The sequence below is a fragment of the Pipra filicauda genome, unplaced genomic scaffold, assembly GCF_003945595.2.
Source record: "Pipra filicauda isolate LSUMZ 115617 unplaced genomic scaffold, ASM394559v2 scaffold9_size5747161_pilon, whole genome shotgun sequence".
Classification (NCBI taxonomy): domain Eukaryota; kingdom Metazoa; phylum Chordata; class Aves; order Passeriformes; family Pipridae; genus Pipra; species Pipra filicauda.
The window spans coordinates 5,379,326-5,398,287 of record NW_024105198.1 but is presented as its reverse complement, the minus strand read 5'-3'; the positions used below and the strand labels follow the sequence as shown (position 1 = coordinate 5,398,287).

Below are 18,962 nucleotides of genomic sequence, written 5' to 3'. Positions count from 1 at the left end.
AGGTTTTATTTAAGAGAGCTCGAAGACAAGCTTTCACAGAAGGGGCTTGACTTGAAAAGCTCAAGTTTTAAGAGCCTCCTGGTTCTAAACTGGGGTCAGTGACTGGGCTTGGGAAAACCCCTGAGGCTGTACCCCATCTGTCAACAGATTATTAAATCCAGGCATGACACGGGGTGAGAAGGTACGGGTGTCAACTCACCGGTGCCTTTCGGGTCATTTAGCACCTCTGAGTCGACCTCCTCCCCCTCCACGTGGAGCTCCCTGGTGTCCAGGCTCTCGATGATGTTGCTCATGTCTGCAGCGATCTTCTTCAGCGTCGATGTGGCTGCATGGCTTTGGGCTCTCAGTGACATCTCCGGGGCCCGCGCTCTGGAGCCGCGGGGCGCTGGGGAGAGAAAGGGGCAGGGCTGTCATCACCCCCTCTGCAACACAGAGCAGGGCTCAGGGAAACCACTGGCAGCACAAGGCCCCCTCATCCCTCCAGCCCCTTACCCACATTCATCCCAACTGTCCTCATCCTATGCACCTGATGCAAACAGCCAGCCCTGCAGCTACAGGAAACCACTGCCCAGAGCAGTGAAAAAGTACAGGCAGCTTCAGGCTGCAAGAGAAAATTTCCCCCATGCCAGTGACCACAGGACTCATACACTCCAGTTGTATTTTTAAAAGCAAAATAAATAATATTTCACTTTCCAGCTAAAAACACCTGCAGGGGGGTGGTGGTTGTTTAGGATTGCATTCATGGATTGATTACAAAAGGAAAGCAAGGAAGTTTCTGCATCGGCTCGCCTGATCATCTCAACAAGCTCTGCAATAATGACCGTACACCAGAAAAAACACAAACCATATCAATTCCCAGCCAAATCCCAGACTTAATTCACAGGGCTCTGTGTTTCCCAGGTCAGGCTGCACAGAGGAACAGCTCACTCAGAAAATCAGTAGGTGTTTTTGTTACACCTTCTTCCTTTGATTGAACTAGTGATACAAACTCCAGGTATTATTAAGATTTCCTCTATTTCTCTACACCTTAACAATTGCCTGTGGCATCTGCATGTCTTGTGCTCTCCCACGGCTCCCTCCTCTCAGCAGGCTCAGATGTTACAGCTGTAAATGTTCCTCTCTGGGGAGCAGACCGGGGTTGGAGGCATCCTGATGCCCACAGAAGGCCTGGGAGCAACAAGGTGGACACTCCAGCTTGTCCTTGTGTCAACCCTCCAACAGCACAGGTGGCTGCAGGACCAGCCCACGGCCCCTTAGTGATGGGGACATGGGCAGGGGGAAGGAAGGCTGCTGCCTGCTTGGGGTGCTCAGGCAGCGGCACTTGGAGGTGTTTAGGCACTGATGACTACAGCACTTCCCACCTTTACTCCCACCCAGCCATGCCAGGAGCCTGAGTCAGGACAAAAATGGGGAAGGAAGAAGAAAAAAAATAAGGAAACAAAAATAAATCAATATGTGACGCATGTCCACTTGGACTGGCACAAGCCTTTCGCACCTGTGTGTATTTGCAAACCCTTCTCTTCCTCCTCCTCTTCCAGGCTCTGCAACTCACTCTGGGGCTGAGGAACTGGCTGCTGGTCCTTGCACGCAGCCAAGCTCCAGCTCTTGGGTATCTCCATGATAAATAAGTCCTTTCAATCTCTGCCCTGCTCTGCAATAAATGTCACAGCTCCACAGCTTCACTAAAAAAATATGGACGGGACAAACTGGCAACATTTTACAGCAGTCAATACAAGGATGCCCATTTATACTGGTGGAAGCTCTTACATTGTGTTAAAGAATGATTTTTAAAAGAAGTGTGACATTTCTGATGTCAAATTCCGCAAAGAACACTGTGCCATTATTGTTGAGTGAGCTCCATAGCAAGAGCTGGGTATGCCGTAACTTGGAAATAATTTAACATTTTAATAAATCATGTCTTTAGCTGCTTTTGAAAGGACATTCTTTATTATTGTTTCCTCTTGAAACAAGTACATTATTTTATTACTACAGAAGGCTGATATCATGTAAGCCCAAAAACACATTAAAAGCAGCTGCCTTCAGGAAAAAAAAAAATCCATTTGCACGCAGACTTGAATCAAGAAAAAAATGAGTCAATCTCTTCTCTTATACCAAAGTAAATGCACAACCAACAGCTTCATCTTGGGAGCGAGGGCTCTGAGGGCCTTGGTGGCTCTGTCACCTTCCACCAGTGGCAGGGAATGCCACCACAGCACAGAGGCCAGACTGGGGGATTGTTGGGTCTCCAGGTCACTTCAAGAGATGCACCTGAATAATTCAAACACAAACCCACACACGTACACTCCTGGGTACCTCCTTCCCCCCGATACACTGAACCGTGGGACAGTGTCCTGGGTTTGGCTGGGACAGAGTTAGTTTTCTTCTCATTAGCTGGTACTAGTGCTGTGTTTTGGGTTTAGGGTGAGAAAAAGGTTGATAACACACTGATGTTTTAGTTGTTGCTGAGTCCTCCTTTCCCTGAGCCATGACTTCCCAGTTTCCCATGCTCTGCCAGTGGTGAGGTACACAAGAAGCTGGGGGTCAGAAAGGCCAGGACAGCTGACCTGAACTGTCCGAAGGGATATTCCACTCCACAGAACATCATGCCCAGTATATAAACTGGGTTGGCTGGAAAGGGCTGATTGCTATTGGGGAACAGGCTGGGCATCTGTCAGCAGGTGGTGAGCAATTATTGGATTGTGCATCACTTGTTTCCCTCGGGTGTTATTCCTTTCTCTCTCTCTTTCATTACAATTATTATTATTATCCTTACTACTAGTAGTAGCATAATATTTTATTTTGTTTCAATTATTAAACTGTTCTCACCCCAACTGCTGTTACCGACTTCCCTACCCAGCCCACACAGCTTCCCCACAGCAGGAACCTGGCACTCACACTGCCCCACACCTCCTTCACCACCACTCCATGGAAAGCCAGTTCTCCCTGTTGGAAGCTTTACATTTTTCCTATTCTAACAACACACTGCAGGGGAATTGAATTATTCAGAGAGCATAAGGTACATTTTCATTTTCCTCTAGCAGTGAAGTCATTCCACCTGATATAGACTGGCTTTGGATGCTTGATTTTCTCCCTGGAAAGCAGGCATACACAAATATCATTCCCAAGGGAGGCCACAGAGGTTATATTTCCCAAATAACCCTGGGGATGGCAGAGGGGAGCCCAGAGCCCCACTCTGCACTGATAGATACAATAAAATCCTATTTCCCAGTCAGCATTTCAGGCAAAGAAGTTTTTTTGACCATTTCTAGATGGAAATAAAGCAGCATCTTGCTTTGTATTTCTTCTGTCTGTATTCATGTTTAGAAACAAAACACAGTTTGTTTTTTTCTTAGTCTGAAGAAGCCTTTGCTTCATGGAAACTTAATGCCCTTTCCAAAAGAAGTTTTCCACAGTCCAAGAGAACACAAGCCCAAACACACTCTGTACGTGCCATGCCAGCAATTACACTTGAAGGAAAGCAGCAGACAAATACCACATCAGGAGGGCTGGAGGAAGAGCACACGGAGAGGAGCCAACAGGGAGAGGATGCACATCCTCCCTCCTCCTCCTCCTCCCCTCCCTGCCGTGCCAGGTACAGCTGGGCTCCTCGTCACATTAATTGACGCAGCCAGTTAATGGATAAACAATTAACCAGTGTATGCAGTGATTATTTGCCAGGGACCACAGCAGGGCTGCATAACTCAGGATTTATTTTTTTTTTTTTTTGAAGCTGAAGCTGTTTTCACAGCTGGCACAGGCAAGTCCTGGGATAATGCAGGGTCCAAGCTCGGATGGACCTGAGTCAGTCCCAGCAGCAAGACTTCCCCTCTAGAGGTTAGAGCAAGATTTTGGGGTTGAGAGGGAAAGCATGACATGTCCGGCAGCCCCATGAACTTGGGCAGAGGCCAAGCTCCCCATCACAGTCAGCTGCTGCAGAGCCAGAGGGCACAGGACAAACCCAGCCCTGGGCAGGGAGGACAGCACTGGGGTCAGCTGGAAAGACAGGACATAACACATCCCTCTGAAAGCTTCTGCAAATTGCTTTATACGGCTCTGCTCTGTAAGAGCAATTTAACCTCTTGGCCAGAGTTTCCATGTGGACACTGCCTGCATTCCCACGGGCAAGCTGAGGAATGCTCCCGGGTTAATCTGCAACAGGCTGGGTGCAAACAGGCACCACACACGGATATCCAGGATTTAACCACAAACCAGATAGGTTACATCAAGAAGGCCCTGTCTTTCCAGTGCCACTCACTGCTCACACTAGTGATAGACCAGAGAACCTAATTACAAACCTGCTAATACTGTCAGCTTTGGAGGCTGCAATTACGTGCAGGTCAGGGGAAACTCAAGCAGCAGGAGAGTGGAAATAATAAGATAAATTCATGAGAAACAAGTGCTGCATTTTAGTGTTCGTCTGTTGCCATTCAGGATAGAAAATAAGCAGCATTTGTTTAAGGAAAAAAAACCAGACCAAACAACCAAAACCAAAGAGAAAGACCAGGGTTTGACTGAATCAAGAACCGGCAATCCGAACAAAGGTAAAACCTGTGCCAAGATGCACAAACAGGGATACTCCCTGCGTGCCAAAAAGGAAGATACGGTGCAGAAGACAGAAGAGTCAGATCTAAAGCATTTGACCTGTGAGAACAGTGTCAGTACTGAGAGCAGGAAGAGAAACATGACACAGTCTGCAAGCCTACAGAAGGCTGCTGCAAGCAAGGGTGGACAAGGGAGAAGTGCTCTGAATTACAATCACAGAATCACTGGGTTTTGGTTGGAAAGGACCTTAAAGACCATCCAGTTCCATGGGCAGGGACACCTTCCACTAGACCAGGATGCTCCAAGCTCCGTCCAACCTGGCCTTGGACACTTCCAGGGAACAGCTTCTCTGGGCAACCTGTGCCAGGGCCTCATCACTTTCACAGGGAAGAATTTCTTCCTAATATCTAATGTAAATCTACTCTCTTTCTGATTAATTGCTGGCTTAAAGCAAAGACTAGGGAGAAAGCTCTGTCTACTGGCAAAGGCACGGGATTGCCCGAGGAGGGGTTTGCAGACTCCCAGGGCTGGAGCAGGCAGGGGCAGGAGAGAGGGAACAGTTGCACCAGTTCCCTTTCGAGACCCTCAGATACCACAAATCCAAATCTGCTGGCCTGGGCAGCCAGGAGCTGGCACAGCAACCTTCATTTGAACAGAGGGAAGGTGCTGCTCCAGCTTTATCCAGCTTGAAATCTGCCTGGGCAAAAGCAGCAAGAAGGGAAAACCAACCAATAAAGTCAGCAGTAAAGGAAAACTTCGGAAAGAATTAACAGACAAGGAAGAAGGGAGATGGTGAGAAACTGAAAGAGGCAAAAAAAACCCTCACAAGCACTGCTGACACTGCCTTTGTTCAGCCTAGTTCTCAGATTAATTATTTCTTCTTTCAAGCACCACTTAAGCTCTCTGCCTCCCATCGCCAGGCTGTCCCCACAGCACAGGAGCCCCAAGCCTCTTGAACTACTAAAACATATACACTGGAATTAGTGACTGCACCAAGAATCAGCCAAGATTTCAACTATAGGGACAGTGACTATTAAAGTAAAAATTAACTACATTAATCCCTGAGCCCTTGTGAATACATTGCAAACCCGTAGCTCAATCCTGCAACTTTGCAAGCTTGGTATCTACTTCTGCTATTTGCCATTTTGGTTATGCTTTAACCCCAAGTTATTACTTCAGGGATCGTATGACAATCTCAGCTAAATAAAATGCTTTTCTACTTGTTGCACAGGACAACAAAAGCACAGCTTTAAAGGCATGGAAACTGGAAGGCAGAAAATACACATTTTAGTAAATATTCATGAACAGTTCTGTGTTTTGAAGTTATTCACGTCCTGATGTGAAAATGTATGCAGCTGGTAATAGCACAGATTACCTAAAATTTGGTCAGCCTAAGTTTATTCTGTATCATGGAAGATCTGCAACAAGCTCAGATAAACCCTGTTCCTTAATGAGGCTCTGATGCTGATGAGCACCACAAAGAGCTATGAAACCCAGAAAGCCTTCATTTGAAAAACAGGGGAGGAGGGAAGAGAAAGTACATCCAGGAAAAACAGACATTTCCTGCTAATGCCTCACAGGGTTTGATGCTCAACATCAACTCCCATCCTTATGGTGAGAAACACTTTAATCCCTGAAAATTACCCTCATTCCAGTTCTCATGACATCTCTCTCAGTACAGTGACCTTTTGGCAAGGGCTGTGACAAGTGACCTCTGTTCCCACAGTCGGTTTTGTCCCACAGGCAGCAGTGCCGGTGGTGGGACACACGCAAACCTCCTGGGCTGCATGGACAGAATCAGACAGGCTCAGCCTAAAACTGGGCAATGAGATGATGCTATTAAAAAGAAAAAAAACCCCAACAGTCAAAACAAAGCCCAAAGAATTTGAGCCATGAATTCTCTCTCTCCTTCTGCTGCTGCCAGGAGCCTGGGTGCCATACAGGCAGCCACAGCCCAGATGAGATGCCAAGGAAATCCCATGCATGATGCCCTCAACAGCTATTTGCTCTGTCTAGTGGTGATGAATCTTTTTCATGTAAATATTTCCTAATTTATCCCCTTTTAAACCTAAAATTAGCTTTGGACCACTCCTACATAAAGAAATTTCCTCAGTTGACAAGGTGAGGTGTTATTTGCATCCCCCAGGAGAAACTGGGGTTGTCAGCACCTCAGATTTATACTCTGGCACACCTTCCTTCCACGGCCCTGGACAGGGGTCAGCCCTACCCAAACCCAGAGATGTCCCAGGCTCAGGTCCCAGTCAGCACCTTCAAAGGGGGTCCTGCTTTTTCAGACCAAGAAACCCAGTATCCATGACAAAGCAAGAGAAAATGCACTGATTTTATTTTCCCCCCACTACTTAATCAAAATCTCAGGGCTCCTATGTTACATTTCCTAAGTATGAAATTAAAGACAGAGGGGTTGAAAAATACTCAGCAATGCCTTAACCCTGTTCTTCAGTTCAGTACATGGAAACTATTCAGCCAGAGGAGCAAGCAGCCAGCACGGCACACACAGACGCCTCCTGAAAATCTGCCCTTCTGGATGCTCACACTGCAGGGACAGTGCAAGAGGATTAGGGTTTGTTTTTTAAAACACACAAAACAACCCTTGAAAAAGAACCAAAGCATTGCTCCCGCCCTGGAGCTGGGGAACTGAAACACAAATCCAAATCAACAATAAACACTATGTTCAAACATCATCCTGACCTAATTTTCTTATCTTTAGCCCAATCCTGATAAAAACCAAAAATATTTCAAAACAGCATTTCCAAAACAATCATTCCCACAAAGTGCCTACATTTAACAGTAATACCTCTAAAAGCAGAAACCAATTAGTGCTTCCTGCAGCACAGTTCCCTGGTTCTGCATTATTGATTTCCACAGTCCTTGCCACGTGAGGCTCACTGCCAAGCCACCAGCCTGCCCAGAGGAAAAGCAAAGTCATGGGAATCCACACGGCCTGTTTGCAACTGGGGTAGACATGCTTCAAGGCTGGAATTTCCTGGAAATAACAGGTTAATTGTTGGAAGTCCCTGCTGCATTATTCATACTGAGCAGAGCCCCTTATCCCTCTGTACAGGGCTCTACAGCATTCATCCCACAGTGCTCTTGCTAGAGAAAAGGGAACAGAAAAACCAGGCAGGTCAAGGGAAATCATGAGGAAAGGCACCAGTCAGCGCTGTCATTGTGTGGTGACCAAGCCATGGCTGCATCAGAAACCTCCCCTGTGCTGCGTTTTTCCCCACACCCAGGCCAAGCCTAAGTGTCAGGGGCCTCCCAAGGACTCATTTTATTTGCTTTACCAAACAGCAAAGGGAAAACATAAACATCCTTGGTTGAGCAGTGGCTGCTGATCTCATGCTGATGCACTGGTTGCTCTGACTCCTGCTCCCCCAGCACAGGGTTCCTGCTTCCCCTGCCCAGCAGGGCCCCAGGAGTACAGTCCCCACTCCCTGGGGTGCCACGGGAAGTGCAGCCTCCCCAGGAAGCTGATCATTAGCTATTTATTGGTAATTAATGCTGGCCCTTCACATACTAATTCGTCACCATGTTTTGGATTCCTCAGGCGAGGACAAGAGGTTTTAAGCACAGTGCTTGCAACTTGGGCTGTGCATCCTCCAGAGATCACCATGAGCCCTGCACTGCCTGATGTGGTCATGGCACACACCCTGCACCCCTAAACTCAGGAGTACTGTGCATAACACCCTTGAAGCCAGAACAGGGAATGCCCAGAGCCTCTGGCACCTGGTTACCTACTCCACTAGCACTGTAGTTACAGGCAGGCAAAGGGAATCGGGTGACAGCACCTTGGGTATCAGCTCCACCTCAGCATCCCCAAACCATGCAATGGAGATGTGATAGGAGTGGCCAAGGGAGTCCTGGGCTGAGGCAAAAGAGGGGCTGGGAAAAGTATCTGCTGCAAAGAGCACAAACAGCAGCAAGGCCAAAGGATGCAGCACTTCAGGGTGCTGACAGACATGCAGAGCTTGGCAAGAGGCAGAGACTACAAAAGCTTTATATAAAATCCTAAAAGCGAGTAGCTTGCCAGAGTGACAGTGTAATGCACAGGACTGTTGGAATAGTCATCTATCTTCACAATCATCAGGGATGACAAGGAGCACTGCAGCACTCCTGGGATGGTGCACATTGCTGCCACTCTTATATTCAGCTGGACACATCATATAAATATAGGACATATTTTCATGACCTAAACATATAGATGTCTACAGGGCTGATGTCCTGTACATCACTCAAAGCTATTCTGGTATCTCCCAGTGCCATGTCTGCTCCAGCAACCGGCACCTGCCAAGCCACATTTCTGCAAGGAATTTTGGCAGCTCAGAGACAAGAGGGCACGCTGGAAGGCAGCCCAACACCTCCATCCCACAGCAGGGTTACGTGGCAGCTGATAAATGCAAACATAGAGCTTCACATAACTCCTTCCAGCCAAGCTAATCCCAGGGAAAGCACTGCAGTCTGTGCTCGGAAGGGATTCAGCGACTGGAACAGGATCTCAGTCATTGCTCCCCAGCCCTGTACGGGCACTCACTCCTGGCATCAGCTCTAGATGATGACAGAGTGCAGGTATGTGTCAGGATGTCACCATCCCTGCCCCTACTGCAACCTGCTGCTTACTGAACAGATCTCATTAAGTGGGAACATGACTTTTCTCTCTCCTCCTGCTTTTTCCATGTGAAAGCACATGGAGGTGCTTTTTGTTGACCCTTTCTGTCACTTGCTCAAAGAAGTAAGAAATTTCTGTGGGTATCACAGCAACAAGGAGTAGCAGATCGAGACCATGTATTTTTACTAATAGTTAATTGCTTCAATAAAATGCTATTTCTGTTGTCATGACTTTTGGGGGTTTTTTTGGTCTAAATGGAACTCTTCAAATAATTTCCACTGGGGAAAAAAAAAGTTGGCATGAACACAAGGCCATGATGGAGCACGAAGGCAACCCTTCTAGTCAGTACTACTAAGTAGTACACTACTGGTGTAGCCCCCACCACAGTGCAGGACTCAAGTGTTCCCATGCGAGCAGCAGCCAAGTCCAACTCCCTCCTGTGCCTGCGGGGTCCAAGGCACAGGCTCATCTCCCAGGGCACCACTGACTTCAAGGATGCAGGGTGTCTACTGATGCTTTTGTCCCTCTCAGAGGCAGCCCCAAGCACAAGGTGCAGGGCTGGGACTCACATGAAGCGCCGGTGGCTGCTGCGCATTTGCAGTGCTGGGTCCACGCCAGCGTCTGTGTGGTGCCATCCCACACTGACCCTTCCTGGCAGTGGGAATCGACCCTGCTCACGCTGAACATTAACCACTGCCAAGCTGTTTGCTCACTGTGCACACAGCGTGCCAGGGGTGTACTTTGGTAAATGCAAACCACTGGATGAACTCGGGTTCACGGGTGTGAGAGGAGCTGCAGCGCCTCAGGGACACCGTGTACCTCTGGCCGTCCCAGCAAGGGTATGTCCCAGCTCCTCTCGGCTCCTCAGCCAGCACGCCACTGCCTCCCCATCCCAAATGGGACCCTGCACCACCCTGAGAGCACTGTCACACACTGTCCCTACCCAGGGACAAGCTGGAAACACTGGTGCAAAGCCCCACCACACAATGCAGCCACTCTCATCACCCCAAAACACACTCAGTACTCTTGCCCGCAAACCTGGATTCAGCACCTTTCCAAACTGAAGCTCCCTATGGATTTTTATTTTTTTTAGCAATGCTTTTAAAGGCATTTGATGCATTCTGGCTAATAAACCCCACAAGAATCTGATCTCTCCATCCTCATTTGACTCCCATTCTCCAGTCTACCCCCAAAGCTGCAGCTCTCAGGGGCTGCAGCTTCCACCATCGAGCTGGGACACCCAGCATCACATGCCTGTTGTACAATCAGGCATCATGGCCAAAGAGCCAGCAGCAACACGTGCCAGAGGTAACAGGCAGGTGCATGCCTGATCCTGATCCACATTTCCAACAGCAGCTGCTTTTCCTCACCCACAGCCAGCAGCGAGCACCGACACAGGCAAACATCAACCCTCAGCCTCCCTTTCATGCCCAGAAATCTCCTACCAGTTCATCTGTGGATCTAGGATAACATTAAGACCTCCCAAGAACTGCATTTTCCTTCTCCCTGGCCAGCTAAAACAAATATTTGAGAACTTCTAATTTCCAAGAAGAAAACAGTTGGCTTGGGGAAGTCTCAGAGGTAATTGTAAGAGAAGCTGTGAGCAGAGCTCAGAGGGCAAAGGCAATGTTGTCCCTGAGACTTCAGAGGGCAAACCAACCTCTCCCAAGGAGACCTTCCACAGGCTCCCCGTGTGACTCTCCACAGAATCACAACAGAACTCAGGCCACAGGGTACTGGAGTTACTGAAAAGCTAATTTTTCTATACCTTGAAGTGTTTGATCCATTATCAAAATTAAGTATTAGCAAATTATTACATAAGTTGGGTTATGACTTCTCATATAACTCTGGAATGATGGCTGAGGTTTCAGACCAGTACTTGTCAAACTGAGCTCAAATGCAGACAAATTCAACGAAAAATTGCTCATTATGAAGAAGAAACTTGCAGAAACAGATCAGATTCCTTCTGTTTCTTTTCTAAATACAATTCGATACCTGCAAATTTATGCAAAATAGCTCATTTACACATATTGACAATACTGACAGCTTGTTTAGAACAAAATAGATGCCTCGGGAAAAAAAAAATTTAACCCTTTTCCCAGAGGGGAAAAACAATGCCTCAACCAAGCCGGCACAGAAGGCCACTGAGGGTAGGCAGGGAAAGGTGATGCTCATCTCTGAGCTCAAATCAAACCTCATCTGCCTCCTCACCCCCCTCCCTTACCCTCATACCCAGAGCTCCAGCCCTTTACAAGCAATGCGGGTGCCTGGACAAGGCAGAGACTCTGCAGCTCTTTGTCCTTTTGTGAAAACTCCCCTACAGTACTTTTCCCACACATTCCTAGTGGAAATCAGAGCATCAAGATTAAGACTTACAAGCTGAACCCTCCAGACCTCAGCACGCAACGAGCCAAAAATTAAAGACAATTTTTCCCTCAACTGCCACGACCTTCTGGAGCAGTGCTGCTCAGAAAGGTGTCTGCAGAGTGTTTGTCACGTGCCCAAAAAAAGCTGTTTGGCAGAAAGAAAATGCAATAGAGGGAAAAAAAAAACAACAACAAGACAGCAGTTCCCATCTCGCCAGTTCTTTCTCCCAGTAAACAAAATGGCTCAGTTGCCATAACTGCTGCCAAAACTCAGCAGGATCAGGTCTAATCACAGAGATTTCAAAGCCACTGTGAGTCATCTACTATTCTTTTTTGGTAAGATTTAGTGATGGGTGGGACACTCAGAGGAAAAAAAAGTCAATTTGCAGGAAACTTCACTCATGGAAAAATATACTTCAGAACATCTCATGGGGACTACATAAATAGCAAAGAGGAAAGGAGAAACTAAAGCACTTCTTTCTGAAAAGACCATGATGCACTGCCTTGCTCTCCAAATTGTTTCAGCAGCCCTTGAGCTGTGACAGAGAGAGGACAGCTGAGCTTCCTGGGAGACCTCAGCACCCATGGGTGCTTCTCACTGCACCCAAGAGAACCCCAAGCAAGGCAGATTTGTGTTCTTCATGTCAAGTCAACTGTATCATGTAATGGCATCTTACTTGAAATGAAAGGGAAATTGCAAGCACAACAGCTACAACTGTTTCACCTCTTGTGTGCCACATTCATAGTTGGTTGGGAGTGAGAACACTTATTTTTTTAAATAAAGAAAAAACCCAACAGAGAGGTTGTCTTTAGTCAGGTAGTGGGTCACAGGGTCCTGCCATGGCCACAAGACCCCAGGTTACTGAAAATGTTGCAAATATGCAACTAATTACTCCTGCAGGTTTGTTTTTCCCCTGGGGATTCCTGGAGGCTGAAAGCAGGAGCCCAGCTGATGGTGAGAGAAGCCTGTGCTGTGAGGTGCATCTGACCCAAGAGCAATGCAGCCGTGTTCACGAGAGGGTGTGTTCTGGGTGGGGCAAACACAGATGGGGGAGGAAGAAGAAGAAATTACTATTTCTGATTGAAAAAAATCTTCCCAGAACTCCAGCTGGTAAAATGGGTGAAGTTTCTAGGAAGTGGCTCAGAGGTGAGTCAGTGCCGGTGGCACAGAAGAGCCCCGGGACACACCACTGGCAGGACCCTGAGAAGAGTCAAGAAGCAAGATCTTGCACAGCAAGACAACTAAAAACTGCAAGTGGCTGTGAATCAGCCACTTGCACAAGCTGGGACAGAGGCTGTCAGAGCACTGCTCTGTGGGACATTGTCTGCCTGGCACTGCCTTTTGTCTCTGCGCACTGGAACGCTCGTCCCGGAGAAGAGTGGTCCCTCTGTGCTCAGACCACCTTCTCTGGCCATGGGGATGGAGCTGTAAACAGCCCCCAGAGCTACTGGGATCCTGCTGCTGGCCCTGGGAGAGCCAGGGAAGCATCAGGTGTTTATTGGGAGATTTATCTTATTTCACCCAGAGAAAGAGCCCTGGACATAGGAAAACTCACTGCACCAGCAGAAATAAAAATCTGAGAAAGGAATCAGTCACAGTCTGACCTGAAAAATGCAATTGAGGAAATACAATTTAATCTTCTTTCACCAACAGAAGTGTAAGCCAGGAAAATAAATCTACTACATGACTATTCTGAATATTTGCTGCTGTCAGCATAGCGTGCACAGGACTCCACATCCAGAGTGAAAGTCTCCTTCTGTTGAGTATATCTGCAATAGCAATGAGGTTTTTCATCCTCAGCCCTGCAACTCCTTTCTCAGAGGTTTTCCACGGGTGGGCAATGGAGGGCTGCTCTTTCTCTTCTGCAAAATATCCACCCCATCGCTATTCACACTGCCTTTCATTACAGCCTTTCTTCCTAAAGAGGCAGTTCCTTAAGGCAGAAAATAATTTCTTATTTTATATATGCCTCCTCTGCCAGAAAAAAGGGAATAGAGGAGGAAGGGGCAATGTCATTACGCTGAGGTAACTAATGCAAACTGGTTACTTTGCTGTCAAATCCTACTGGAGGTGTAGCACCATTTTATTTGCTGGAGCTCAACATGCACCCTGTCCCCAGGGAGCAAAGGGGAAAGTTTACGGAAAACAGTCGCAGAAACACAACCAACCAAGGAGTACAAAGGTACGAACACCACACGTGGCCGGCGCCGGCTTCGGTGCGGACTCAGCCCAGGTGGGCAGACACGTGCCAAGGCAACACTGCCGGGTTCATTCCCAGCCAGCCCCACTCTCACACATATTTTCTTGGCATCCAACCGAGCACAGTAGCCTGATAAGATTATCTCAAGGTGATTACCCCAATATTAGAAACCTGCATCCCATTTTGGCAATGACCCCTCAGCACACGCTGTGCTGCCACCCTGCCTGCCAAGCTGACACTCCACCACACCCACTGCCAGAGCGGTGGCAGGTCCTCTGGCAGTTGCTCCATTGCCCTCCCTGACCCCTTTTCAGCAAGACTTCCCTGACCTGTGCCTATTTAGACTCGCACAAGCCGCAACTGTTTTTAAATTATAAGTTCTTATTCTCTGAGGCAAAACTTGTCTCCCTGCTAGGGTGAGTGGCTTCCTCTCTGCCGGGGGGATGCCTGGCACCATCCCAGCTCCTTTTGGGGCCCCAGCTCTCCAGCGTGGGAGCAGCAGCCACCAGACGGCTTCTCCCCCTCTCTCCACACCAGCAGATGGGTGCCGGGGGCCGGGCGCTGTCTGACAGACACGAGCCCCGCTCCCACTTTGTTATGTAAACCCCCAGGTTTTCGTGTTTATCCGCTTCAAGGATCCAGAAAGCACTAAATGCCATCGCAGCGTGTGGGCACGAGGAGCGAGGGATGTGCGAAGCGCTCAGGGCAGTGGCGATGGCACGCAATGCCGACCCCAGCGATGCCTCCCACTATTATTGCGTGGAAACAGAGAAAACTCTGAATTCCAAGGACAAAAATATATATAACATAAATTTCATGATCTGCAAATACAGATTTTACTCCTGCTTGTTCCCCCCCCTCAGCACAGGAGCCAGGGGAACGGTGCATGTCCCCTGAGCAAGCTCCATGACAGCCTCGAGCCACCCTGAACACCCTGTGCCAAACAGGTGAGGGAGCAACATGGCAAACATTTTGTAAAGAAAACCAGGCAAATAGAGCTCTTTTTCCACCAGTCCCTCCACCGCCCACTACTTTCCAGGGTGTCTGCACGTGCAGAGCTGGTATGTACATCTAGCAGGTGAGGATGAGTCCATGAAATCCAGTGGCACAGGAGGGGCACCTGGCTAAATAACTGTTAAAAACTTATTTATATATATAAAGAAAAAACCAAATAATAGATATGTAACTCCATTCAGTCTCCTTGCTGAGAAGTTTCCAGGGTACAAGGCATGTGAGAGCAAGCTAAAAACACATCATCAATTAATTGTCAGCCAGACAATGGGAGGAAAAGGCAGGAAGGGTTTGCTCTCACCCTCCTCCTTCCTCACCCTCAGACAAGACCAAGTGCCTTATTTACATAAAACACTTCAGCAACTCAACACCAAGAAGAAAATCAAATTGCCTTCCTTAGCTGTTATAGACCAATTTAGGGCCACTGGACAATGCTCGTTCTCACTCAAGCTTTATTATTATTATTTTTAAAATCACTTGCTGCAAAATAGCTGTGAAATTAAGGAACCACCTGTTTGCAGCAAAGGCATCAGAAAGGAGCTGCTCCTCATGGAGTGCAATGGCTTCCTGCAGTACTCCAGCTATTTCAGAGACTGAGTTTCTCCTTTGGTGTGTTCATTGGGCAGAGAGATACAAGATAAAACTAGAAACCTGTATGAACATAAATAACTGATATCTTCCTTAGTATATCATTTCAAGGGAATAACACTTGTGGTAACACCACCAGTTAAGTACACTCACCCTGACATTTCTTTTCCTGATGGCTTGACAACTTGCTTTAAATCAATTTCCAGAGAAAGAATAACTGTAAAAACCCAAGTTCAACTGGCTGAACTTGCACTCAGATGCACGGTTTATCTTGTAAGAGATTTCTCAAACCACTGCTGAAGATCAGACCCACTCCTGTAAAACATGGGATCTTTCCTTCACTGCAGACACACCTGAAGTCTAAAGAGCACTTCACAAATTACAGGAACACCAATGACACCAAGCCTTTACACTTTGTTACTTCTAAGAGTAATAAAATTTCTAGGTGAGGCACGAGCTTTCAGCCCGCTTTATGAAAGAATGATTTCACCAGCAAAGATCACCTACCTAGCCCTTATAATTTCATTTATACACATCTAAACCAGCATCTTCAGCAGTTTAAAGCAGCAGCAATTCTGATACCAGCAAACTTCCTAAGCTGTGAGAGCTCAGGAGACACCTGCCAGCAAGAGTATTTTTTGTGGCAGGAGTTCAAGTCTCTCAAAATAAAAAGAGCATCACGGCCTGCAGGAGAAGTCACTTCATTAAGTCTTTTCCAGTAAGACCAGAGCTTCAACACTAATTTTAAACAATCCTGAAAAGGATGATGTTATATAATGGGACAAAACTAAATGTGCAAATGAGTATTTAAGTGAGAACCTTCAATCTTATCTACTTAGGAAAGCTAAATCTTGACAAAAACAAATTAAATGGATATACCTCTCAACAAACTTTCATTTAATCAGCTGAAGCACAGCCTACAGGAATCTCTGTAAATTTTAACAAGTCTTTGCAGACGGATCTGGGGTTTTCCCCCAGACCTCAACCTTCTCCCTGAGGGAGCTCTGACCAAGACTGAGACTGAGGACATAGGCTTAGCCCCCACCCAGCCAGCTAAACCCTGCTCCAAGATGGGCGATGGAGACACCGTGGGAGGTCACCTGTGTGCTGCACTTTCAGCCCTGGGGGAGATCAGACCCACTTTTCCACTGCAAAAAACCAGATTTGACAGATTTGATAGTATCTCACAGCAGAAGGATGGAAGGAAAGGCCCCTTTCAGCCACAGGCAAGTGCAGGACAGGGCAGTTGCACGAGTGTGGCTGGTGGCTACCATCCCATCCCAGTGCCCTGTGCAGGGACCAGGGATACCAGCATCCCTGGGGAGTGCTCAGCATCACGCAGTAATACCAACCCTGAAGGAAGGGGCTTTCTGCGCATTCACAGAAAATACAGTGCAGACTGATGACAAGCTGCAAAGGAAGGGTAGGCCAGGGTCATGGGATTAAACTGGGAACTTCCCAACTTCTGGCAAAACTGGGCAGAATTTGCCCACGAGACCCAAGCCACAGAGCTAACACTCATGAGAAGAGGTGGTTGGAAATTAAGTTCCCTGGTTACCTGCAAGCCTTTGGCATGAGCTCACACTACCAAATGCCAGAGAAGGCATGGGACGGAAAACACAAATTCTTGAGTAATTTTAAAGACACTCAAGAGTTCCCACCCATCGAGCTGCAAACACAGGCAGCTTGAAACACAATGCCGTAGGAAAACAGAGAGCTTTTGTCCCAACGGGCATGGACTCACCGGCCTGACCATGACATCCATTACTTACAGTGTTAAACCAGCAGAGCTTCATCCACCCAGTTCAACTGTCACCGCCTGTCCCCAAAAAGCCGCGTAACGCTGCTGGCTGCAGAGGCATCGTGCAGATTTACTTAAAGGAGGGATGTGGGGATCACGCAGACCTGGGCACACAATGTGCATTGTCCCGCTGTGTGCGGGAGAAACACTTTCCAAAGCCAACGGAGCTGCACCAGCTTGAAACACAGTCCAGGTCGGACACGAGGCACCTCGGGTTTGAAGATTTCCAAAGAGCATCATGCCAAATAAAGAGCAACAGCAACAGGCAGAAAAGGCTTTCACTGCGAGAAACCCAGCCGGCAGCTCGGCAGCGCGGGTTGTGTCAGCGTGCTGGGAAACTCTCAAGGTTTTCCCCTGTCCAAAAACTGCGGGTGTAGAAAGGACGTGGCAGGGACACGACTTCACCGGCACTGGGGACACACCAGCCTCTCTGAAGTTCACCCCAAAAGGGAAGCTGCCCTCTCTGAGTTCCCCAACCCAGACCCCCACGCTGACCCCAGGGCAGGACTCACATCCCACCCAAACCCACCCATTTCGCGGCACGGAAAACGGGCAAAAAAGAGTTACGTCCGACAGGCTGACAAACACCTCCCAGCGGCAAAGTCGGCCGCAGCAAAGAACCCGAGCAGGGAATTAACTTGAAAACAGGCGCCCCGAGCCGAAGCAGCCGCGCTCCCCCGGGCCGGGCGCCCACTCCGCGAACCGCCCGCACCCACCTGCGGCCCCCGCGGCCGCGGGTGCCCCATGGTGCCCTCAGAGCCAGCCGGGTCCCGTCCCTCTCCCGGGGCAGCGGCGGCCGGAGAAGCCGCTCGGAGGAGCCTGAGGAGCCTCCCCGCAGCCGGCACCGCCCGCTCGGTCCCGCCGGTCCCGCCCCGCCGCCCGGCCCCGCCTTATGGGCACCGCGCCCCGCCCGCGGGGAGAGCCCGGGACGCGGCGGAGCGCAGGGAAGGGAGCCCTGCCCCTTCCCAGCCTGGGCGTGCTCGGCCGGGGAAAAATCGTAACGATCGAGAGAGGGGAACTCGGCTTTTTTATTCCAACTTCGCGCAGGGACTCAGAGGTTCCTCCGCGCTCCAGGTGCCGCTTCCACAGGGAGCGCAGTTCTGCCCTTCCTGCTGTCCTCGCAGTGACTCCAGCAGGGAGAGGACAGTTCCCCGTCGCCACCGAGGAAATACGTTTGGCCAGGGAGACCAAACGTATTAAATAAAAGTCTGTGCAAATTAACAATTTTTAATTGCACATGCAATGCTATTTTTAGCGTAAGACAACCCAATAATTACAGTCCTGTACTGTTTGCATCCGATCCGTCCTCCTCTGCACATGCTGCATTTTCCATGTTACTTCCATACATCCTTTCTAATATGCAAAGAAGCAGATTTCTCAGCGAGAGAGAGAGAAAATTTTTGTGCTTACAGAAACATTGAACTGACAAGTGAAGAATCAAAACCCCTGGTATGTTACGGCTATAACCCAGCCGTGTGTGCTGGTGAAACGCCCAAAACCTGTCTGCAGCACTGCAGCTCCCACTGCCACAGGGATATCTTGGTGATTTCTTCCAGGGGAAAAAACCTCGGTGTTCCCACTTCCATCTCTACAGCAAACATCAATATGGTTGTTAGGTTATTTTTCTTCCTTAAAGGATTTTAATTTTTATTTCTTTAAATCATGAGGGATTGAACAATGGTCATCAAATCTACATGAAATAAATAACCCAACTTTGGTTACTGCTGATGCAGAGACAGCCTCTAACTGGCAGTGCAATAATGAAGCATCTCCATGTTCTCCACCAGAACAGTACCTGACTTGTTTATGGGCACACTTGCAGCACG

At 48.3% G+C, this 18,962-nt stretch overlaps 1 protein-coding gene across 2 annotated transcripts in view; it reads right to left on the bottom strand.

Annotated features, from left to right (window-relative positions):
- Nucleotides 1-17,990, bottom strand: part of PLD1 (phospholipase D1) — a 62,407-nt gene extending 44,417 nt beyond the window's left edge. The window contains exons 1-2 of one of the 2 annotated variants that reach the window (XM_027724621.2): nucleotides 17,853-17,990; nucleotides 200-385 (exon numbers count right to left, since the gene is read on the bottom strand). In XM_027724621.2, the coding sequence (XP_027580422.1) occupies nucleotides 200-353 (154 nt within the window). In that variant the 5' untranslated portion in view covers nucleotides 354-385; nucleotides 17,853-17,990. The remainder of the gene's footprint in view (nucleotides 1-199; nucleotides 386-17,852) is intronic. The other variant, XM_039378127.1, reaches the window with a different exon arrangement.
- Nucleotides 17,991-18,962: the final 972 nt, after the last annotated feature.